Source organism: Pongo pygmaeus, chromosome 7, assembly GCF_028885625.2.
Source record: "Pongo pygmaeus isolate AG05252 chromosome 7, NHGRI_mPonPyg2-v2.0_pri, whole genome shotgun sequence".
Taxonomy (NCBI): domain Eukaryota; kingdom Metazoa; phylum Chordata; class Mammalia; order Primates; family Hominidae; genus Pongo; species Pongo pygmaeus.
The window spans coordinates 97,859,643-97,884,987 of record NC_072380.2 but is presented as its reverse complement, the minus strand read 5'-3'; the positions used below and the strand labels follow the sequence as shown (position 1 = coordinate 97,884,987).

Genomic DNA, 25,345 nt, shown 5'->3' with positions numbered 1-25,345 from the left:
CTCCGAAATTTATAAAGCAATTACTACTAGAGCTAAGGAATGAGTTAGACGGCAACACAATAATAGTGGGGGACTCCACTGACAGCACTAGACAGGTCATCAAGATAGAAAGTCAACAAAGAAACGGTGGACTTAAACTATATCCCATACAAAATGGACTTAACAGATATTTAAAGAACATTCTACCCAGCAACTGCAGAATATACGTTCTATCCATCAGCACATGGAACATTCTCAAGATAGACCATATGATAGGCCACAAAACAAGTCTCAGTAAATTTAAGAAAATTGAAATTCTATCAAGTACTCTCTCAGACCACAATGGAATAACAATGGAAATCAACTCCAAAAAGAACCATCAAAACCACACAAATACATGGAAATTAAATAACCTGCTCCTGAATGATCGTTCAGTCAACAATGAAATCAAGAAACTAAAAAATTCTTTGAACTCAATGATAATAGTGACACAACCTATCAAAATCTCTGGGATGCAGCCAAAGCAGTGCTAAAAGGAAAGTTCATAGCATTAAATGCCCACATCAAAAAGTTTGAAAGAGCACAAATAGACAATCTAAAGTCACACCTCATGGAACTGGAGAAAAAATTCAAACCCAAACCCAGCAGAGAAAAGAAATAACCAAGATCAGAGCAGAACAAAATGAAATTGAAACAAACAAACAAACAAAATAAAATAACACAAAAGACAAATGAAACAAAAAGCTGGTTCTTTGAAATGATAAATAAAATTGATATACCACTAGTGAGATTAACTAAGAAAAGAAGAGAGTAAATCCAAATAAGCTCAATTACAAACAAAATGGCAGATATTACAACTGATCCCAAAGAAATACAAAAGATTATTATTGAAGGCTACTATGAACAACTTTGCATGCATAAACTAGAAAACCTAAGGGAGGTGGATAAACAATGCTGCTAGATTAAACCAGGAAGAAATGCAAACTTTGACCAGACCAATAACAAGCAGCAAGATTGTAATGGTAATAAAAAAATTGCCAAAAAAAAAAAATCCAGGACCAGATGGATTTACAGCTGAATTCTACCAGACGTTCATAGAAGAATTGGTACCAATCCTATTGACACTATTCCAAAAGATAGAGAAAGAGGGAATCCTCCTTAAATCATTCTATGAAGCAAGTGTCATCCTAATATCAAAACCAGGGAAGGACATAACAACAAAAGAAAACTACAGACCAATATCCCTGATGGATATAGATGCAAAAATCCTCCACAGGATACTAACAAACAAAATCCAACAGCATATCAAAAAGATAATCCACCATGATCAAGTGGGTTTCATACCAGAGATGCAGGGATGGCTTAACATACATAAGTCAATAAATGTGATACACCACATAAACAGAATTAAAAACAAAAATCACATGATCATCTCAATAGATGCAGAAAAAGCATTTGACAAAATCCAGCATTGCTTTATTATTAAAACCCTCAGCAACATCAGAATAGAAGGGACATACCTTTAGGTAATAAAAACCATCTATGATACACCCACAGCCAATATTATACTGAATGAGGAAAAGTTGACAGCTTTCCTCCTGAGAACTGGAACAAGGCCAGGATGCCCACTTTCACCACTTCTGTTAAACTTGGTACTGGAAGTCCTCACCAGAGCAATCAGACAAGAGAAAGAAATAAAGGGCATCCTAATCCATGAAGGGGAAGTCAAACTGTCGCTGTTTGCTGATGATATGATCGTATACCTAAAAATCCCTAAAGACACCTCCAAAAAGCTGCTAGAACTGATAAAAGAATTCAGGAAAGTTTCAGGATGCAAGATTAATGTACACAAATCAGTAACTCTGCTATACACCGACAGCAACCAAGCTGAGAATCAAACTGAGATATCTCAACCTCTTCACAATAGCTGCAAAACAAACAAACAAACAAACAAAAAAACTTAGGAATATACCTAACCAAGGACATGAAAGACCTCTACAAAGAAAACTACAAAACACTGCTGAAAGAAATCATAGATGACACAAACAAATGGAAATACATCCCATGCTCATGGATGGGTAGAATCAATAATGTGAAAATGACCATACTGCCAAAAGAAATCTACAAATTCAATGCAATTCCCATCAAAATACCCCCATCACTCTTCACAAAACTAGAAAAAAAAAGGACCTAAAATTCATATGGAACCAAAAAAGAGCCCACATAGCCAAAGCAAGACTAAGCAAAAAGAATAAATCTGGAGGCATCACATTACCTGACTTCAAACTATGCTATAAGGCCATAGTCACCAAAATAGCTTGGTACTGATATAAAAATAGGCCCATAGACCAATGGAACTGGATAGAGAACCTAGAAACAAAGCCAAATACTTACAGCCAACTGATCTTTGACAAAGCAAACAAAAACATAAAGTGGGAAAAGGACACCCTATTCAACAAATGGTGCTGGGATAATTGACAAGCCACATGTAAAAGAATGAAATCGGAACCTCATCTCTCACCCTATAAAAAATCAACTCAAGATGGATCAAATACTTAATCTAATACCTGAAACCATAATAAAGATTCTAGAAGATAACATGAAAAACCCTGCTAGACATTGGCTTAGGCAAAGACTTCATGACAAAGAACTCAAAAGCAAATGCAACAAAAACAAAGATAAATAGTTAGGACTCAAACTAAAAAGCTTCTGCACGGCAAAAGAAATAATCAGCAGAGTTAACAGACAACCCACAGAGTGGGAGAAAATCTTCAGAATCTATACATCTGACAAAGGACTAAGATCCAGAATCTACAAAGAACTCAAACAAATCAACAAGAAAAAAACAAATAATCCCATCAAAAAGTGGGCTAAGGACATGAATAGACAATTCTCAAAAGAGGAATTACAAACGGCCAGTAAGCATATGGAAAAATGCTCAGCATCACTAATTATCAGGGAATACAATTCAAAACCACAATGTAATACCATCTCACTCCTGCAAGAATGGCCATAATCAAAAGACCAAAAAATAATAGATGTTGGCATGGATGCAGTGAAAAGAGGAGACTTTTACACTGTTGGTGGGAATGTAAAGTAGTACAATTACTATGGAAAAGTGTGGAGATTCCTTAAAGAACTGAAAGTAGATCTACTGTTTGATCTTGCAATCACACTACTAATTATCTACCAAGAGAAAAGTCATTATATGAAAAAGATATTTGCACATGCATGTTTATAGCAGCACAATTTGCAATTGCAAAAATATGAAACCAGCCCAAATGCCCATCAATCAACAAGTGGATAAAGAAAATGTGATATATATATATATGTTCCATGGTATGTGTGTCACAGAGGTATGTATGGGTATGTGTGTCACAGAGGTACGTATGGGTATATATATATATGAGCTGTAGCAAATAAAGCAATATATATATATACCCATACATACCTCTGTGACACACATACCATGGAATACTACTCAGCCAAAAAAACGAATGAAATAATGGCATTTGCAGCAAACTGGATGGAATTGGAGACTATCATTCTAAATGAAGTAACTCAGAAATGGAAAACCAAACATCATATGTTCTCACTTATATGTGGGAGCTAAGCTATGAGGACACAAAGGCATAAGAATGATACACTGGACTTTGTAGACTCAGGGAAAAGGGCGGGGCAGTGGTGAGGGATAAAATACTAAATGTTGGGTACAGTGTACACTGCTCAGGTGATGGATGCACCAAAATCTCAGAAATCACCACTAAAGAACTTATTCATGTCACCACCTGTTCCGCAAAAATCTATTGAAATTAAAAATTAAAAATTGAAAATTAAGAAAATAAAATAAAAGTAATGACGCTGCCTTTGTTAAACATATGGAAGCACTATAGATTACTTATAGTAGAAGCAGAGGTCAGGGGCGGAGAGGAGATGGAGAAAGGAGAAACACAAGTTGAACTTCTAGATTTTACCAAATGGGCTAAAGAAATCCCACTGAGTCTTTGGCAGCAGCACATTGCTACGTGTAACATGGGTCCTAATTTTGAAATATTTTCTGATGGCCCTTCTCCTATTGTAAAACCAATTTTCTTTCTGTGCATTTTGTCTGCTATTATGACTCTGGGGAAGGCACCAGGTGAATGCTGCTTTCAGAAAGAAACAGGGTACAAGAGAATATGCCTCCACACAGGGAAGAATTACACAAGGACAAACTAACCTTTTCTGACCGTGTGTGAAGAAGGAGAGAGAAGAATTAAGCAAAGATGTCAGGTACCAGTGTCCTTCTTTGCCCCCATTCTTTAAGGGTGCAATCTGGGTGATGAGGAAAAGCAAGGAAACTGGTTCTTCCTCAGAAGATAGGTTGCTTCTGTGTGATTCTTCTTGTGTGACAGAGGCTTCCCTTTTACTGTTTCTTTCTGGAAATAAGATTCACCTGGACCCCTCCCCAGGGTCATAAATGAAGAGTACTAGACTTCGCAACTAGAGGCAATGGTGGGGATAAGCCTTCAGCTATTAGTACCTTCAAAGACCAGATGGAACAGACCGAACACCAGCAGACACAGATGGAGCCAGGGCCAGCCTAGGCCACCCAACAACAGAGGCTAGCAAGGATCTAGGGGGCATTATACAGATCCTGGGCCCTCTCCTCTGTCACCCAGACACCATCTGTGTGGGCTGGTGTGAGTGGGGAATAAAAACCTAAAAAAAACCTGCTGAAACCTGAACAGACTGAAATGCCCTTTACTGACAGGCTTTAATTGCCGGCCACCCTGCCACCACTGAGTGGGGATTGGAGATGAGGGTGGGCCCAAGGAAGATGAGATGAGCTGTAGCAAATAAAGCACAACAATCCAGCCTGGGCAACGTGGTGAGACCCTGTCTCTACCAAAAATACAAAAAAATAGCCAGGTGTAGTGCTGCACACCTGTGGTCTCAGCTACCAGAGAGGCTGAGGTAGGAGGATCACTTGAGCCCTGGAGAAAGAGGTTGCAGTGAGCTGAGATCAAGCCATTGTGCTATTGTAGTCCAGCCTGGGCCACAGAGTGAGCTCCTACCTCAAAGAAAAAAATAAGAGCAACAATCCTGGGTGTCACTCTCTATATATACCCAGGACCAGAGAGGTTGCGAAGAGCTGGGATTCAAAACAAATAATCAAACTCAGTATAATTCTTTAGGAAAACAGGTGGGAATGTAAATTGTTTTGGTTACTTGATCTACAAAGGTACCAAAACAATTCAGTGGGGAAACGATAGTCTTTTCTACAAATGGTGCTGGGAAAGTTGGATCCTCAGGCCAAAAAACTGAACTTAAATTCTTACCTCACACCATATACAAAAATTAACTCAAATTGGCTCTTAGACCTATGATCTGGTAGAAAACACAGAATAAAATCTTTGTAAGCTTGGGTTAGGTAAAGATCTAAGGTGAGTTTAGGAAATTTTCTATCTAAAGCAACAATGAATTTTTATTCCCTGACATGTAGAACCTGAGTTATGTGTTCTATTTGGTTTTCCAGAATAACTCATTAGCCAAAGACTCCATGGTCAAGGCACAGAGCTAAATCCAGAAAAGCATAATAGTAAGAGATTTTTATTTCATTTATTCACTCTTTCCTATCTGTAATAGTTGTATAACTCATCTTTTATTTGTTTGTTTGCTTAGAGACAGGGTCTCACTCTATCACCAAGACTGGAGTACAGTGATGCAATCATAGCTTACTACAGCCTCGAATGCCTAGGCTTATGTGATCCTTCTACCTGAGACTCCCAAGTAGCTATGACTATAGGTATACAACACCACACTCAAATAATTTTTACATTTTTTGTAGAGACAAGGCCTCACTATGTTGCCTAGGCTGGTCTCAAACTGCCAGCCTAAAGCAATCATCCTGCCTCAGCCTCCCAAAGTACTGGGATTACAGGAGTGAGCCACCGTGCTCAGCTTAATTTCTCTTTTTAAAATTCAAATTATTCTTTCACTTCTGGGTATCACTTGAATTCCCTTTTTGAATAAAATGAACTTTTATTTATTTTTTTTCCCAAGGGGCTTATATTGATTCAGTGTGCACACTCTTCCCCCTTCTCTACCTTGCTACTTTTAATGTAATAATTTCTCTTGCAGGATTAATCTTCATAGGATTGTCATGAAGATCACATGAATGCTCAGAAAGCACTTAAAACAGTACTTGGCATAATAAGTAAATGACTTCCAGAGTTTTTCCTTTTACGGAGACTTCTTCAATTATCAGTAAGCCAATTAAGATGGCTCATTATTAATAAGGAATTATTATGAATTGTAAAAGTAGACATTTGTTCCTCCATTACTGTATTACCTACCACTCAGTACACAATAAAATAACCCAGAATATTTTGACAAACCTGACAAAAACAAGAAATGCGGAAAGGATTCCCTATTTAATAAATGGTGCTGGGAAAACTGACTAGCTATACGTAGAAAGCTGAAACTGGATCCCTTCCTTACACTTTATACAAAAATTAATTCAAGATGGATTAAAGACTTAAATGTTAGGCCTAAAACCATAAAAACCCTAGAAGAAAACCTAGGCAATACTATTCAGGACATAGGCATGGGCAAGGACTTCATGTCTAAAACACCAAAAGCAATGGCAACAAAAGCCAAAATTGACAAATGGGATCGAATTAAACTAAAGAGCTTCTGCACAGCAAAATAAACTACCATCAGAGTGAACAGGCAACCTACAGAACGGGAGAAAATTTTTGCAACCTACTCATCTGACAAAGGGCTAATATCCAGAATCTACAATGAACTCAGACAGATTTCAAGAAAAAAACAAACAACCCCATCAAAAAGTGGGCGAAGGATATGAACAGACACTTCTCAAAAGAAGACATTTATGCAGCCAAAAGACACATGAAAAAATGCTCATCATCACTGGCCGTCAGAGAAACGCAAATCAAAACCACAATGAGATACCATCTCACACCAGTTAGAATGGCGATCATTAAAAGTCAGGAAACAACAGGTGCTGGAGAGGATGTGGAGAAATAGGAACACTTTTACACTGTTGGTGGGACTGTAAACTAGTTCAATCATTGTGGAAGTCAGTGTGGCGATTCCTCAGGGATCTAGAACTAGAAACACCATTTGACCCAGCCATCCCATTACTGGGTATATACCCAAAAGATTATAAATCATGCTGCTATAAAGACACACGCACACATATGTTTATTGCAGCACTATTCACAATAGCAAAGACTTGGAACCAACCCAAATGTCCAACAATGATAGACTGGATTAAGAAAATGTGGCACATATACACCATGGAATACTATGCAGCCATAAGAAAGGATGAGTTCATGTCCTTTGTAGGGACATAGATGAAGCTGGAAACCATCATTCTCAGCAAACTATCTGAAGGACAAAAAACCAAACACTGCATGTTCTCACTCATAGGTGGGAATTGAACAATGAGAACACATGGACACAGGAAGGGGAACGTCACACACCAGGGCCTGTCGTGGGGTGGGGGGAGGGGGGAGGGATAGCATTAGGAGACATACCTAATGCTAAATGACGAGTTAATGGGTGCAGCACACCAACGTGGCACATGTATACATATGTAACAAACCTGCACGTTGTGCACATGTACCCTAAAACTTAAAGTGTAATAAAAATAAATAAATAATCCAGAATAGAATTCTGAATTTTATTAGAGAATATATCTAAAATACAATATTTATTAAGTTATGATATATTGTCTGAATGGAAATATACTCTGTATCACAACTCTAATTATAACAATTTTTACAGATAATACTTCATTTACATCTCTGTAATTCAAGTCACTAAATTACAACAGAATTCATATTTAAGATAACTTTGCTATAAATATATAATAATTTTTAAAGTTTTTCTTTAATATAACATCTTGAAATCATGAACATTTATTTTTTCTGGTTTACATTACATAGAATCATGACTATTTTACCTGATCTGCCTTAACTAGCTCAATTTATCATGTGCTATGGATTTGCACTCAACCATTCTACTTTCCTATGTTTTAAAAGCAGCATTTTAGTGAACAATTGTGAGTGCTCATCACCCTACATGCTGTGAACAAAGTCAAGGTACTTTATTCTTATTTCTTATTCTATATTCTGTGTTACAGAAAAACTACTACCATAAACAAAGCACCAACCAGCCACAGCAGTTGTGTCAAGCATGACAACTGGTCTAGTCTTCACATTTTATTAGTAAGCCTATCAAGTAAGAGATGAAGGGTCTAGAAAACCAGACACAAAGCAACCAGGGTCCAAATCACCAAGGTAGATCTGTGCTTAGCTAAAGGGAAACACCCGAAGATTCATTATTTGGATACAGACTATAGGACCATCTTATTTGAAGGAAGCTTTGATTTGCCTCTTCTTCAGTGGCTGAGCTGGGCGCCAGTTGTCCACCATCAGTTCTTCGGGTTCGCCCTCCCCATTGAAGTTAAGTTTACGGAATTTCAACATCTAAAAGACACAATAAAACATTGATAATTAACGTTTCACAATAGTATTCAGTTATATACTTGTGTTACATCTTTAAATACATTCCCCAGCCAGGCGCAGTGGCTCATGCCTGTAATCCCAGCACTTTGTAAGGCTGAGGCAGGTGGATCACTTGAGGTCAGCAATTCGAGACCAGCCTGGCCAACAAGGCGAAACCCTGTCTCTACAAAAAAAAAAAAAACAAAACAAACAAAAAAAAAACATACACAAAAATTAGACAGGCATAGTGGAGCACCTGTAATCTCAGCTACTCAGGAGGCTAAGGCATGAGAATCATTTAAACCCTGGAGGCAGAGATTGCAATGAGCTGAGATTGCGCCACTGCACTCCAGCCTAGGCGACAGAGCGAGGCTCTGCCTCAGAAAACAGAAACAAAAACAAACAAAAATTACATTCCCCAACATTCAGTGCTGTGCATCAATGCCCAAAATTCAATTTGATTCCTAATAAATACATAATCACATATAGACTATGTATGTATGCTTTAATATAACAAACCAATTTATACAAAATACACAAATTCGTTGGGGTCATTTTTAAGGGAAATTTTCAGTGACCTTCTAGTTTAAAAATCTAACATCAAAAGTCTATAAACTCATACCTTTAGATGCAAAATAATAACAATTTTAGTTCCAAATTAAAGCTTTGTTTTCTGCCCCAGGGAAGACAAACTACCACATCTATACAATTAGATCAAGTGATCAGGACCTGTAAGCTCTATGGGCTGAGTGACGAGCTGGCATCTCACAAAAACACGGAAATGAATTTGCCTAGGCTGATTTGCCTTAAGAAGCTCAATTTATCTCATGCTATGGATTTGCACTCAACCATTCTACTTTCCTGTTTTAAAAACAGCATTTTAGTGAACAATTGTGAGTGCTCATCATCCTACATAGCCCTACTGGTATTTTGCCAATATATGCATTTAACATTAGAACCCCTTGTCACTGGTTGATTTTTATTCCCTTATAAACTTGTTTCAGTTTACTGGCCACCACTGAGATATAGGCAGCTGTTAAACAGTTTCCCACTTCTTCAAGGTTCTCAAAAAGTGCTACTTTCCTCCCTTTAACCAAGACTTGATCCAAATGAAAAAGGGTGGTTTGGACAGTAATATAGCATAGCAGCCCATGAATCAACAGCCTTTAACCTGATCTCTTTTGTCCAGTAATAGTCCCTCAATCACTCCCGTAGAGCCACCTTCCATGCACATACATTATAACATGCACAGCTGTGGTTACTGAATGCAAGGGAGTATTCTAAGAATATATAGGGTTGATTCATTACAACAGAATCCCAGCAATCTGAAAGAGAGTCTGTTCATAAAGTGTAATCAGGTCAAACTTTTGATCAATCCAGTATAACCGATTTCTGCTCCTCACTGCACCAATTAAATTACACTGTCACATTAGTCAACTTGACTCATTGTTTTAGTATCACAGAGACAGAGCCTGGGTATAGAAAATAAAGGTAGCAGAATTAGCAGACCCATTTATACTGCTTACCTAAAATCCACGGCCCCCCATACTTCCTCATTAACAGACATCTGCCCTCTCCCTGTAAGCCTCAGTGGGGTAAACCTGCAGGTCTTAACTGACCGTGATGATCACATTCCCAGGCTAGGGACTGAGCAAGAAACACAATTCTAGCCAGTGAGAAGTGAAAGGCTTGCTAGGGGCCTTCAGGGAAAAGCTTCTCTGCTCTTAGGAAGCCAGTGGAAGAGGTATTCATTTCCTCCTCAAGAAATGGTTGTATTTAGATGTGATGCTTAAAATGCTATTACAACCACCTTGAGGATGAAGTCACCAATTGGCAAGGCCAAGCAAGGGAATCAGATAGAGGAGGACCTGCAGCCCTAGCTTCCTGAGCTGAGCATGACCCTCCCTCCAGACTCCACGTTATAGGACAAGAAAAATAGCCCTATTGGTATTTTGCCAATGTATGCAATTAACATTATTAGTTTAATACCACTTTCAACTTTGAAGAGCAAACTAAGGGTACAGGGATTAATGCAGTAGGTTCAACTGCCCTTATCTATATGTGTATTTCTGCCTATGGGTGTGTATACACCATAAATCCATTTGTTATAATGGCTTTAAATGTCAGACTATCGCTTTAAAGTTAGATTGCTTTCAGTGAAAGAAGAAAAAATATTTCATATTTTAAATTATAATGTAAACACTGCATCTACAAAAAGAGGGGCATTATAATCTTTCCTTATGCTACACTTCAAGAAGCTTACTCAAATATGTTATTACTATAAGGTCAATCTTCAAGTGACATACCAAGTATGCTATTTTTTAGGCCCACTTTGATATGCTACAAGTAATTTTCCAGTCAGATACATATTTCCTTTAAAGAAAGATATGAAGTATCTTCAGCATTCATAAGTTCATATTCTAAGGGAGGACACAGGAATAGAATCCTTGCTCCCAGACCTGATTCTGTCCCAAGGTAGCTGAGTGGAAAACACTTCAATTTTCCTGCATCTCAGACTGTTGATCAATGTGATTCAAGCCAGTGAAATGAGAAAGTTGGACAACATGATCTCCGTCGCACATTGCAGCTCTAAACCTCTATTATGCAGGATTTTTGTAGGTTTAAATCACACTACCACTACTCACATAGTTACCATCTTCAAGACTGTTAGCTCCTAAAGCTATCCTTAAATTATTCAGGATCCATCCTCTTGTGAATCCTAAGGAATGTTCACTTTCTACATTTCAACTGTGCGCTAACAGATAAGTCTAGGAAAAATTCATTTGTATCCACTTTTGTGGCTGCTCATCAGTGACTTAGAAGCTGCACTAATCACTTGAACATCACACACTACATTGTATTGGAAATGTAAGAATACCTGCTCTAAGCCTCTAAAGCAACCTGGAGTGAGTTTTAATAGATACATGTTTTCCAAGGGATGACTCTCACCTGTCAGGATTCAGAAATGCATTCTGATATAAATAAAATGGCAGAAAGCCCTTATGTGAGTGAGTAGTAGACTGGGAATTCACTGATACCTACGTAACCTTGAACATGAACTCTCACTTTTCTAAGCCTTAGTTTCCTCATAACTGTCAAAAAAAAAAAAAGCATTTATTAGGTGACAGACATCTTTCTCATCGAATCTTTACAATGACTATTCAATTTTACAGACTAAACAAACTGTCTAAGTTTATAGTTAATAACAACAAACATTTACTGAATGCTGTTTATTTGCTAAGCACCATCAAAGGCACTATTTCCACAGTCAGAAGTAGCAGGAGAAGGATTAAATCTCAGGTCTCTCTCAGTCTGGAGGCCAAGGTCTTCTGCCTTGACTAAATGCTCCACCTGTAAACAGACCTGTCATTAGAAAACCAACCTGCTCGCTGCTGACGCTGATGGGTTCCTTGAGCACAATCCAGGTCACACATTCCAGAAGAGGAGGGGTGGTCAGTGAGCCTGGGTAGGTCCAGTAATCCAAGGATTCAGGAAGGAGGCCACGAGGATCGAAGTTAGTGAAGTCAGCACACTTGCCCTAGAACAAAGCAAATATGCAGTTTCAAACTATCACATCGACAGAGTAGGAGGAAGGTAGGAGAGCAGGAGACACAAATAGGTATACTCCCCTCTGATGGTCAAAAACAGTTTTTTAAAAAGAGGTCCTATATTCACTGGCAAACAAAATAAAAAGAAATTAACAGAAGACATTCAACTTGAAAATATGTGGCAAGTCTTAAAAAAAAAAACAACTATTTTCACATGTCCATTTTTCATCTTGGCCTTTTATCTAAAATGATCCCTTACATTCTCCATTAAGTCATTAGCTGATCACACCCAGTGTTTAAAGTGAGACTGCTGCCACTAAAATGAGGTGACTTCAGGTTGCGATAACAGAAACAGGGTATCCTGATGAGGAGGTGATTTTCTTGCTCTAGGTCAGAATCAAATAACTACATTCTGTTTTGGACACTACACTTTTCAAGCAAACAGGAATGATTTACTGGAAGAATGACAAGGTGGTGGCAAAGAGAGAAAACTGTGTCATATGAGAATAGTTAAAGGGAACTAAAGATAATTAGCTTGGAGTAGGTGAAAAAACAAAGTAGAGAGAGAGTAGACTTATTTGGAAAACAGATCAGGTTTATTCTATGAATTCAAGGGGCTCAAGCCAGTGAGTGAGCATTTCAGAGGATAGATGCTGCTTCAATGTGAAGATCAGCTTTATAAAGCCAGGACTGCCCCTGGTGATAAGTTCCCCATCACCGGAAGTGACTGTAGTGTTTAAACAGATGCTCAACGACCTCAACACAACTATGCTGTAGAGAGGATTTAAATGCAGGATGGATGAATGCAAAGAGGTCATAGAATAGAAATCTCCATGAAACAGGGCCTTGTTTATCTTGTTCACCATTGTGTCTACTAGTTTGCAAAGCGACTGGCACATAGTACACACTTAACAAATATCTGCTGTATGAATGAGTGAATAATTTGACTAGACGACCTTTGAACCTCCTTGCAGTCATAAGATTCTCTGACTCTTACATATGGATGTTCAAATGATGGGGGAGCAAGATTAAATAAATACAAGTCTTAGAATTATGCTAGCATTAGGATCAACTTTGTTGAAAGAAATGTTAATTAAATATTTAAGTAATATTCTACCTTTACTAACTGCTCATCCAAACACCGCATGTCATTGAGACTGTGCAATTTGATCAAAAGAAATTTCTAAAACCAATGGAGTATTGAAAATTGGTATCCTAAGGAGGTGGCAGAAAATTCAAATTTACCTTTGTTTTAATGGAATCCAGCACATCAACAACTTTCTGAAGGCCCGGTTTAGCGCTGCCAACCTAAAGAAAAACATAAAGGGCAAGATACTATTACCCAGTTGGTACTGTACAAGTTTTTTTTATTTGGGTAGCTCTATTAGAAAACATCCAAATCGTGAGCTCAAATTCTCCACTTCATACATGACACCCGTCAGTACTGGCTTGATGACACTGACGCCATAGACTTGCCTACTTTCACTGAATCTTCAATCTGCCTTGACTTCCACTCAGATAGTAGTCCTGAAACCACCAGCTCAATTGTCCCCAGTGACCTCTAACTGCCAAAGGATACTCCTCAAGGGCTTGTCTTGATTTCCTTGTAGGACTTTACACTATGGTCTTCCCTTCTTTTTAAAAATTATTTTCTTCTTTGGCTTTCCCTATGCCTTCCAGCATCCCAAATCTCTCTTGACTCTTGCTTTTTTTTTTTTTTTGAGTCAGGGTCTTGCTCTGTCATCCAGCTTGTAGTGCAGTGGCATGATCATAGCTCACTGCAACCTCAAACCCCTAGGCTCAAGTGATTTTCCTGCCCTGGCCTCCCAAGTAGCTGAGACTACAGGTGTACACCACTACGCCCAGCTAATTTTGTTTTTGTTTTTGTTTTGTTTTTTGTTTGTTAGTTTGTTTTTTATGCCCAGCTAATTTTAAAAAAAGTTTTGTAGAGATGGAATTGCGCTATGTTGCCCAGGCTGGTCTTGAGCTCCTGGCCTCAAACTATCCTCCTGCCTTGGTGTCCCAAGGTGCGGGGATTACAGGCTTAAGCCACCACGCCTGGCCCCTTTTAAGTCGTTTAATTTGCATCTCTCCCCTTGTAAAGGCCTTACATTTTGCAGTTTCTCAGGATTGCTCCCTGGGCAGCTTTCTCATCTCCCTCTTCGTGCTGTACTTGGATGATTTCATACACACCTGTAGCTTCCACCTCAACATATGAATCAGAGCTCATAAATCTCCAGCCCAGACCTTTCTCCATTCCCCTTTACCACTGTTTAGAGGGCGGCTCAACCGGTTCTGTCCCAGTGTTGCCTGAAATTCACTGTCCTTCCCCTCTTCAGAACCTGATCTTACTTTGTCATGATATAGTACTGTCTAGCCTCAAGTTAAATGAAAAGAAAACAAACAAACACCTAGCAGTCACCCACGTTGATCTCTTTATGTTCTTCACATTTACATCCAAACAGTACCAAATAAATAACTCTCCTATTGTCTTTCTGCCCTCCATCTCCACTGCAACTAGCAGATACGAAAGGAGGAGATAAACTTGAAAACATTTCAGGGACAAAGGCATTTCCTAAGCTCTTTTGTAGAATGTCCTGTATGTTACAAATGTTCTGTCTGGTCATTCTTTATTAAAAATAGGGAAAAAAAAGAATTGGGTCATCAACTAACCTTCAAAAAAATACCTAGAACGGCCAGTCCATCAGGTTGCTGCACAGCTTTCCCAAAATCCCCATATTTGGTGTTCCAGTGAACCAAGTGAAGCTAAGGCCGAAGAGACAAAGCCACAGTGAGTGATTTACATAATCAAAGCCGACAGATTTTATTTAATGGTCTTTTTCTCACAGTAAAGGTTACTTAGGAAATTGAAAATATGGATAATTTTAAATCAAAACTTTCCTTTCATTTTAATTCTAACCGTCCACACAGTACTTGATATAACAGCAAGTGTTTTCATCAATAACTCTAAGACAAAGAAATGTACAGTTTTGACAGAAGGCACACATTTTATTTCCAAATTTCTGTTAAAACAGGATCCTCCAGTTTGAGTCTGTTTACTTTTTGCAAATGGTGGAGTTGGAGACAGTAGAGAAAGTTTTGCACCATTAAGTATGATGTCACAATTAAAGGTTATAAAAAGCAAATGTGAAGATCTTTTGTAAAAGAAGTGGTTCACTGGGCGTAAGTTGAATTTACAAATTAAGCTTTTGAAATTAATGCTAAATATCAGCTTATAAACATTTTTCCCTGGAAAGAAAAAAAAAGTATATCTTACCTCTGCAGCATATTTCTTTTTATCCACAGTATGCTCTGAACCTTGTCCATCAAGCGAACCCCAGTGAAAGTGAAACTGAATCAATCTGTAAGTGCCATCCAAGGGTCCTCCCTTGAGCACTAAAATTAAAAACATATATATATGTAACATATACGTATGTGTCTGCATGCACATATATACATATGTATACACACATACACTCATACATACACACACACGAAACACACGTCTAAATATTACAATCTTAATTCTGTTTTACAGTACTAAATGTTTGCCTTTAATCACATTTTACTCTGAAAATTCAATCCAGAGTCAAGTTTAGTCTATGGTGCTGAACAAAATCACTTCACCGGTTTTTATTCCTCATATGCGTTGTCTGGAGAATGGATGCTTTTCACATCTTTCTTTCTGAGCATACTGATTCGTTTTTCTGGGTTTGTTTTAGAGTCATAGATTCAGGTCCAGAGAGAGAAAATTTTAAGTGAAACTAATAATCTGTGAAACATTTAGGAAGTGCCCATGCAGCTACTGGCCAATAAATTGGTCATTACACACACTTGCAAACGTGAGACCCTCTCTTCTACCAAGGCCTGATTGCTGCCATACAGCCTGCTTTGCTAACCTCTGATACCAGTTCTTACACACCTGAATTTGTGAAATCAGTATTCCATTGATCTTAATGTTGCAAAATCCAATTATCCTTATATACGCTTCCCAAATTCTTTAGAATTTGGACTGTCACTGCTGCTGGCTAGCTTTGTTCCCTTAACTTTTTTATTATTTATTCATTTATTATTATTATTATTATTATTATTTTGAAACAGAGCCTTGCTCTGTTGCCCAGGCTGGAGTGCAGTGGTGCGATCTCAGCTCACTGCAACCTCCGCCTCAAGCAGAGTTCAAGCGATTTTCGTGCCTCAACCTCCCGAGTAGCTTGGATTACAGGTGTGCACCACCATGTCCAGTTAATTTTTGTATTTTTAGTAGAGGAGAGTCTTGCCTTGTTTCCCAGGCTGGTCTGGAACTCCTGAGCTTGAGTAATCCGTCCACCTCGACCTCCTAAAGTGCCGGGATTACAGGCATGAGCCACCGTGCCTGGCCAAAAATTTTTATTAAACCTCTTTGACCTTAATTTACTCATTTGTAAAGTGGATACACTAAATCATTTACCATTTCACTAATAATTTATGGATCATCTTCTATATGCAGTGTAATGTGCTCTATTATCTCCAAGAACTTAAAATTCTAACTTGATAACTATTCCACGATTCTACTATTCTGGCATTAATGTAAATTTATTAAGCAAAATAAGTACTAAAAATCACATCCTTGGGCTACAAACTATCTGTACATAATTAATCAGTTGCGTCCTGACAGAGGATTAAAATAGTGTGGAATCACTCTTTCTCCCATCCACCAAGAAACTCGGTACCTAACTTTATATGTATTAATGGGATTTAACCAATATATTCAAAAGCTTTTAAAAGTAGTTTAGTTCTACAATTTAAATTTTATTTTTCTAGTACTGGGAATTAAACATCTGTTGCTATAAGTGTATTTTATTAGCTTTACTTTATAATTCCATAAAATAATGAGCCCAAATTTACTTTGGCATTGCAGAACAAAGGGATAACTTCTGTACAACAAGATTTGTTCATGAGCTTCACCTAAATATGCTTACATGGTAGCAATAGCCATTCATCTATTCAAAGTGAAAGGCTGCTTTGAAGGTATTTAAGCAGTGGGGTCTTTCTATGGTTCCTGATAAAACCTCTGGCTGCCAGATCTGCTTTACAATAGGCCAGGAGAAAAAAGGAAGAATGAAAACAGAAAGAATTATAAATGGTGTTATGTTAAAGATCTGCTAAGAAATATGAATTTGGATGTATTCTGACAAAGTCACTTCTCTTGGAACACAAAAACAACTTTTTACAACAGCTTGTTTCCTGATAATTCTATAAGGAAATATTAGCCTCTAATTCTAGACTTTTTTTTAAAAGAATGAAAGAATTCCCTTTTTTCATAATAATATATAAAAATTAAATGTATGTTCATGAAATAAATTAATACCGAAAAAAATCGTTTATAATAACTCTTTAAAGCTAGCAACCAACTGGCTGATAATAAGAAGCAAATGTCATTTGTCAAATCATTAATTCTACCAAGTGGTAAAACTAACTAACTAAAATCATACTAAGAATCTGAGATAACCAATTTTCTAAATGTATCTTCTTTCCCCCCAATGAAGAATCATAGCAGGATCTTACATTTTAAGGAGAATAAAGTTTATTGCTATTTCTTATTCTTTCTCTTACAAATCTTAAAATTTCATCTTAATTTGTTTCTAAGAACATTTAGAATTAGGCAAGAGTGTGTGCAAACCTTTATTAAACAATACTTGCTAACAGCTAACACTAAAAAAAAAAAAGATAAAGTGCTCTGGGCTCAATGATTAAACACATTCAGTGCTAATCTATTATCACCAGATACCTGTTTTAGCCCCTGTTAAAATAAAACTTGTTCCTATGAAGATTAGAAACCTACTGTAACTAGAAAAAGTTATTAAATCCTTAAAGTTTACTTGCTACAGAAGGCAGCAATTCTGGCAAACTCTTAGCATGGAGTTTAGTCAATGAAGTCCTTCAAAAACATTGTTATAATAAATTGCCATAAACTCAAACTTTTTATTTGAGAAACATAAAAGATAATATCTTGGTTTAAGTTAGGGACTTTATGCTATATTCTGGATCTACTTATTTATTTAAATGACTACACACCATTTTCTAAACTGTTGCGGTTTAAAATGAAATCTATTTTCTAATGTAAAAATAATTTTTAAAAATAGCAGAAATTGCTAACTGCAAATTTTTTCTCTGTAAAATCCAGCCATGGCAGTGGTGCTTTAAAGAGTCAATGATTCATTGTGCCCCAGAAATGTGTTCTGTGAGGGATGGAGACATAAATACAGTTTTCTATTCTAACTTTTTTTTCAAGACCCCCCACAATTTAATTTAAATTCAAATCTCAACACCAAGAGCTCCAGCTAATTTTAATTTTCATGATTGTCATCAATTATACATAGTCTGTGTATAACACAAAACAAGCACTAAGTATAATGTTATAGAATAATCTTTCTTCCTATACATATTATTTGAGGAAATTATATAAATTACTTTTTGAGAAAAATAAGAGATCCAGTAATATTGAAATGAATCACATTACTTATACAAATTAAAAGCTGAACATTTAATATTTTTTAATTTTTTTCTCCCTAATCACTTAAACTAAATTAAGATGCACTGGAGTAACAGACTAAAGACCCTAATGAATGTCAACAGTTTCTCCTAAGACCAAAATATAAATAAACTAGTCCCAGTAATGTTTAGTTTAAAAATAAAATTTAAATGATTTCCTACTAATAAAGCAAAAGATTAATTCTACAGAAAACATGTCATTTTTGGTACCATCTTTTCTATAAATAACCTGAAAAATTTTAAATCAAGCATTACTGTTTTGCCTGTTGGCAGCAGCCAATAATCCTAGGGCTACATGCCAATATAGACAAATCTGGGGAAAAAAAATACACGTATTACATTTGTTTTAAAGCAATAAGATGTTTAGCTGTCACTTTTGCTAGAGTAAACAGTTGAAATTCAACAGAAGTTGTGGTTTAAACTATGTGGCAATTATATAGGAGTAAAAAAAGAAGCTGTTTTGATGTGACTATAGTAACTACAGTGTTTAGAATATGTTGGTCCTTTTTCTAGATATTTAAGGTTCGGCTGACACCATTATTGTGTGCATGACAAGCCCTTTCATTTGTTGTTATGCTTTCTTTTAACTTAGGACTGCTGTGGAAGAAAACTTTCAGAGCTTCAAAAGCAAGTCCCTGAAAGTCAAGCAGGATCCATGTATGAAGATCCATTATGTCATACAGACAATGGGTCACTTAAAAAGAGCACAGGTAAACTCATCCAGCTTCCTTTACTCTTTTCTTGAAATAACAAACAGATTTTAAAAATTCCAATTTCTGAAAAACAGAAATGATGTAACACTTGGATAAGAGTTGGCCCAATAATTCTGGCATTGGCTTTCAATATTTGTCCCTAACTTTGCAATAAAGCAAATAAATTAATAAAAGTTAATAAGTTAGCAGGAGTTAATAATTTGACTACTATTCTTTTCTCCCAGATAAGGCCATTAATAAAACATCTCAAGCAGGGTGAGTTATTTTTTAATAAGTTTTTTAAAAACCTAAAGGGATTAGCAATTTTTCATTAACTTAAGGTGAATTTAAGGTGGCTTATTTTCAAAGGAATTTAGAAAATTGATGAGAGCTCTAACCCAAGCTTCTAGTTAAATCCTATTAACTCCATAGTTTAAAAAACTCTCTCAAGCTTAAATCAGCAATAAAGTCAACCCGCTCAGTTCCTGATACCCAAGTACTTAAATTTGGATATAAGAGAACATTTAAAGCATATTGGAAAACCTCAATCTATGAGAAGTTCTAGAAGGCTGAAATCTCATTGAGGCAAAGAAGACAGGTAAATGAACTGCATTTAAATGCAGGAAATAAGAGGTATAGGAAATCTAAAAATGTTACCACCACAAAAATAACTCCTAATAAAAAGAGATGTTAAACTGTCGATTTTTTAAAATTAAGTGACTAAAATAAATAACTTTTTGACTTAAGTGTACAGAAAAAAAATGCCAGCTTTAAAAAACATGGTATGTACAAATTAAATGTCAGATAAGGTTATCCTTCAAATATTTTTATTCAAATTCTATTTTTAAGTGATTGCTATTTAGTCCCTCCAGCAAACTAGCAAGGAGACGACTTAGCAAGTTATTTAAACTCTTCGGCTTCTGTTTCTTCATGTTTATTAAGGCGAATTTAACTAGAGTATCTCTACTCTTTGTTTTGGCTTTGAGAGTGTAGGATTGTTTTATTTTTTAAAAAAAAAAAAAGAAAGAAAAGTCTAAAGGGAGTTTTTCCACATGGTTTTTGTGTGTGTGTGTGTGTGTGTGTGTGTGGTTTTTTGTTTGTTTGTTTTGAGATGGAGTCTCGTTCTGTCACCAGGCTGGAGTGCAGTGGTGTGGTCTCGGCTCACTGCGACCTCCGCCTCCCGGGATCCAGCGATTCTCCTGCCTCAGTCTCCTGGGTAGCTGGGATTACAGGCACATGCCACAACACCTAGCTCATTTTTTGTATTTTTAGTACAGACGAGGTTTCACCCTGTTGGCCAGGCTGGTCTTGAACTCCTGACCTCAAGTGATCCGCCCACCTCAGTCTTCCAAAGTGCTGGGACTACAGGCATGAGCCACCGTGCCTGGCCCCCACATGGTATGATTTTTAAAAATTTATTCTGTAGATGTCTTTTCCCTTAATATTGACATTTTAATATATTCTGCATCCTTGTTTAACCAAAGTAACTGAAAATGTGGAAAAGAGAGGCAAAATTACAAAGGAATCTTTCATATGCAAAGGAGGGCAAGTCCTTCCTGGAGCACGTGCTGTGCTCTCTTAAGTCCCCTGGTATTTCCTATCTCCCTTTGCCTGGACTCTCGTCCAAGACATCAAAATCCTTCAAGCCTCCACATAAGCCTTATTTACCCTGGAAAGTCTTTCCTGTCTTATCAGTTAAACTGCTAAGCCTCCTTCACGTTTCCATAGTTCCTTGGAATACTTCCTTTCTGCACTTGTCAAAGTGGCAGTCAGGGTCTACTATTTCTATGTCTTTCTACTTCAGATATTTCCAGCATGGGCTCCGGGGAACAGGAGAGGGACCAGGCCTCCACCCTGCTTTCATGATGCTTAGCTTCCCATGCATTTAAGTGGTGTTAGGAATGACTTTTTTGTAGAACTAGGTGGATAATACATGTGTCTCTAAAGGCATGGGTGGGAGCTCCTACCTAAACCCTGTGGTTTTCATCTGTTTCACAATCTAAATGTGGCCAACTTCTTTAAAAATGTATGCATTGCTCTCCAGAAGAAATAGCTGGGAAAAATGTAGCTAGATCTAATTAGTTACTGCTTATGGAGAAATCTGTCAAAGTTTAACAGATTCATGGTAAAATGTATAACTATCTAATAACTTCATACATAAAATAAGTACATATTCAGTATGATAAACAGTATGCTTCAGAAAATATAAAAATAAAATTTTAAAATACATCAAATGATGGGAACTAATCTTAAAGCTGTTAAAGAAAAACTTTATTCAGAAATCTCATCTCAGGTGCAACATCTACAGCAATGGTCTAACAGAGGTGGTTGAAGGGTTCAAGTTGTGACAACAACAGAGGCCATTTATTGAGGAACTTCTATGCGCCAGGCACTGGGCTAGGGGCTTTACATATACTGTCCCATTTCATCCTTCCACTGTGGCAGACACTATTGTTACTCCAACTTTATAGTTAAAAACAACTAAAACCTAGACAGTATTACTCCCAAAGTCTCTGAGCTAGTTGTCGGCAGTGCTAGAACTCAAATCCAGGTCTCTCTGACCCCAGTCTATGCTGATAGCCACCAGACCATATGTTCAAATCCACTTTCCAGTAATATATATTACTGGAATAACTTATTTCACTATCCATTTTTTAAGGACTATAAGGAACCTCATCTGCTTTCATTTGTTGGAGATTTGTTTCTTCAGTGTTCCAAAAAAGACTTAAACTATCCAATTTCTATGTAGCATCCAATGAGATACATAATTTGGCAGACATTACATCTATTGAAAACAATGACATCATTGTGGCTCTTTAAAAAAGTACAGCTACAGACTAAAGTAGCTCACTTCTTTTGGTTTGTAAATGACTAGACATGAAATGTTATAGTATTCTTTCTGTGTGTGTAATACCTTGAGACCTTTGGCCTTGTCGTGTTATAAATATACAGTATTCTTTACAAGAAAAAATTGTTTAATTTAATTATATGAGCACTGTTCCTTTGCAGTGAGAGGAATGCTTGGGAAAGCAATGTAGCAGAATCACTGAACTGCCTTCAATGTACAACCTTTACTTGATTCTAATAAATCATCATACTATGCCAGAATGTGTGAGTATGACTGTAAGTGTGTGTGTTTGTATGTATGTATGTATGTATGTATGTGTGTACCGGGGAGGGGTGCACACAGGCAGGCACAGGTAGGTTGAAAACATTTCTCAGATGATCTCCACATTATCCCCCATCAAATTGTCTTCCAGAATCACCATTTCAGAAAGCCAGGTGTTTGCAAACTTTTTTAAAGTTGAAAGGAGGGAAGAATTCTGTTTTCAAAACCAAGCTGACTATATAGGATAGCTGCTGACAAAGAATAGTCTACCTGACTAAATGGTTATAATTACATGTTATATAATATATTAGTACCGTAGGTCACTACTCGAAAACTTTCTCATTTTGTTCCACCACTCCCCTCACTCCCACACCACCACCAAACAAAATGTGTTTGCAGCACCATTTCATTCTATGACTTTCAGAGGAAAGCACTCAGGAAAATAGGGCACTGGCAATTAAATTAACTGCTTAGCAAAGAAGGCAGCTACTATGTCTGAATGGGATTGTTCTCTTGTTTCAAAAGACGGAGAGATTAAAAAAAAAAGCAGCATTTTTTTCTTTCTTTTTCTTTTTTCTTTTTTTTTTACAGTGAGCATCCTGTAAACAGCTCTATTACAAATAAATACAGTAATTGGATTTGTCAGTAATGGGCCAGGTACGTCCACCAACTCTAAAACATCTTCGTTTGTGAAATGAATTTCTGAGTAGATATCAAAACATGCTGCCATCTTTATCACACTAGCCCAATACTAAGAAATACTCATAAGTAAAACATTTTCCCAGAATTTCAGTATTTTAAATTGGCACGTTTTTGTTACTTTTCTCGCTGCTAACTTGAAGATAAGGCTCACTAAGATATACTTTTTAATGGATACACATCAGCTCTGCAAGACAAAGTATTTTACAATCTTAAAAGTTCAATTAGTGCAAATCTCATCGTGACTGATCTTTATTGCGAGGGAACTTTGCGCCTTTTGTGATTTTTCACAAGCATATCGCAGTTATTCAATGGCCTACATAGAAGCCAAGGATTTTACAGGGGAGAAACGGCCCCGGGACACTTCAAACTAATTAGACTACTTCTCAGAATCTGAGACCTAATGAAAATGATCAGGGTGGCATCCTTGAGTCCTGAGACAAACTGTACTATTAAGAGGGTTTCTGCGACTGTTCCTGGCTCCTTCCATTAAGCTCGGAAAACAGCTACTGGCTAAAAGACACAAGTTATTTTCTAAACACTGACCTGCTTTGTCCTGAGAGTCATCAAACTCCACATTGAAAGAATGACCATTGTTCAGGATCCTCAGGGAAGTTGCTTGATCATAGCAAACAGACAGGGGCTTCAGGGAAGGGTCATACTTGGCTGTATGAGTGTCGATGTCAACAGGGGACTGGCGCTCTCCCTTGGCAATGGGGAAGTCCTTATGCCAGTGCTCAGGTCCTGGGGGAAAGAAGGCGTGTGAATCCCCCATTGTGGGGAAAGGTACACCCAGACCCCTAGAGAAGAGCAATCATTCCGGAGCCAATCTGCTCAGTTCCAATTTTAGAAGCACCACTTAACAATGGGGTAAATTTTGGGAAAACACGTAATCTGTGCCTCAGTTTCCACATTTGTAATATGCGATAATTAGAAATCTACCTCATAGATGTCGCTGTAAGAATTAGAATCGATATATGTAAAGCTCTTAGATCACTGAGTGCCATATAAATATTAGCTATTTTAAAGTCGTTTTACTGAAATTCAGCAACTGAAATCTGGCAGACACTAATGTCAGGGCTTGTGGTTGCGATTTTGGGATATGCAAGCTCACTTAAGACATTCAAGGAGGTCCGGATCCTTTCCTCACTGCCCAGGCCCTGGCCCACCCCTCCCTTTAACTGTCAGGGTCCGCACTACCTGGGAAGCCCCACACCCTCCAAAGATGAGCTAGGTGCGCCAGACGCATGCTTCTCTGCTCCGCTGGCTCCGAAGAACCAGATCTGAGGCCAAGATAAAACCCGATTCCTGGTGTCCGACCCCCTAACATTAGAAGTCGAGAGATGAAGGGAAAACTCGGAAGTCAGAGCCATGGATTCAAACCGGCACTGGAAAATGCCCCGGGACAGTTCGTGCTGAGCGCCTTAGCCACAGGTGGTGGTGAAGCTGGAGGGGTGGGGGGGTGGAAGGTGGGAGAGGAGGGAGGGGAGTCTCTTAATTTCTCTGCGATCAACAACTAGAATTTTCCGTTACAACCCTTTCCCGCCTCCTCCTAGGTCCGGTTAAAATGATCCCCAGGTCGGGACCCGGGAGGGACTGTCCTCGGGTCCCGCGGCCAAGGCTGCACCTCCCCTCCCTCGGGCCCTACGCGCCTCGGGCGGAAGCGGGGATTCCTCGACAGTGGCCTCGCAGCTGGGGCAAGGGGGCATCCCCGGCGCCGGGGAGCCGCAAGCGGAGCGAGCGCCCGGGACGCACCTGAGCCTCCAGCACTCCCCGCGGCCGCGGTAAACAGCATGTGCGGGCGCTGCGGGCCCCGGGCCGGCATCCGGGCTCGCGGATCGGGGATCCGGGATCTGGGCGCCCCCGCGCCTGCCGCCGCCGGCACTCACCGTTGTGTTTGCCGTACCCCCAGTGATGGGACATGGTCGCGCTGGCGGTCGGGGCAGGGCAGGAATCGGCACCGATCTAGCGGCGGCGGCTCGGGCGCCTGCACTGTGTGTCCGCGGGTCGCGCCGGCACCAGCTTTTATAGGCTCCCGCCAACTTCGTGCTCGAGGGCGGCCCGGGGGAGGGGGCTCGGGTGGACCTAGGCGACAAGGGGAGGAGGTGACGGGCGGAGGTGATCTCCCCGCGCTCGGGGCGGGCCGGGCGAGCGAGGCTCCGGGGGCGGGGAAAACGCCCTCTCGGCTGGCGCCCGGCGGGGCTCCGGGGCTCCTCTCCCGCCGCCCGGCTCCCCTCAGCCAGCAGCAGGGCCCAGGTGTTCTGGGCTGGC

General features: G+C 38.6%; 1 protein-coding gene across 1 annotated transcript; it reads right to left on the bottom strand.

Annotated features, from left to right (window-relative positions):
• Window positions 1-8,195: 8,195 nt before the first annotated feature.
• On the bottom strand, window positions 8,196-25,102 carry CA2 (carbonic anhydrase 2). The gene is made up of 7 exons (XM_054498913.2): window positions 24,964-25,102; window positions 23,621-23,818; window positions 15,321-15,439; window positions 14,717-14,809; window positions 13,289-13,351; window positions 11,878-12,033; window positions 8,196-8,477 (listed from the first exon to the last, which is right to left on the bottom strand). Exons 1-7 carry the CDS (start codon window positions 24,995-24,997, stop codon window positions 8,358-8,360), a joined length of 783 nt encoding a protein of 260 aa, XP_054354888.1. The 5' UTR covers window positions 24,998-25,102; the 3' UTR covers window positions 8,196-8,357.
• Between the last annotated feature and the right edge of the window lie 243 nt (window positions 25,103-25,345).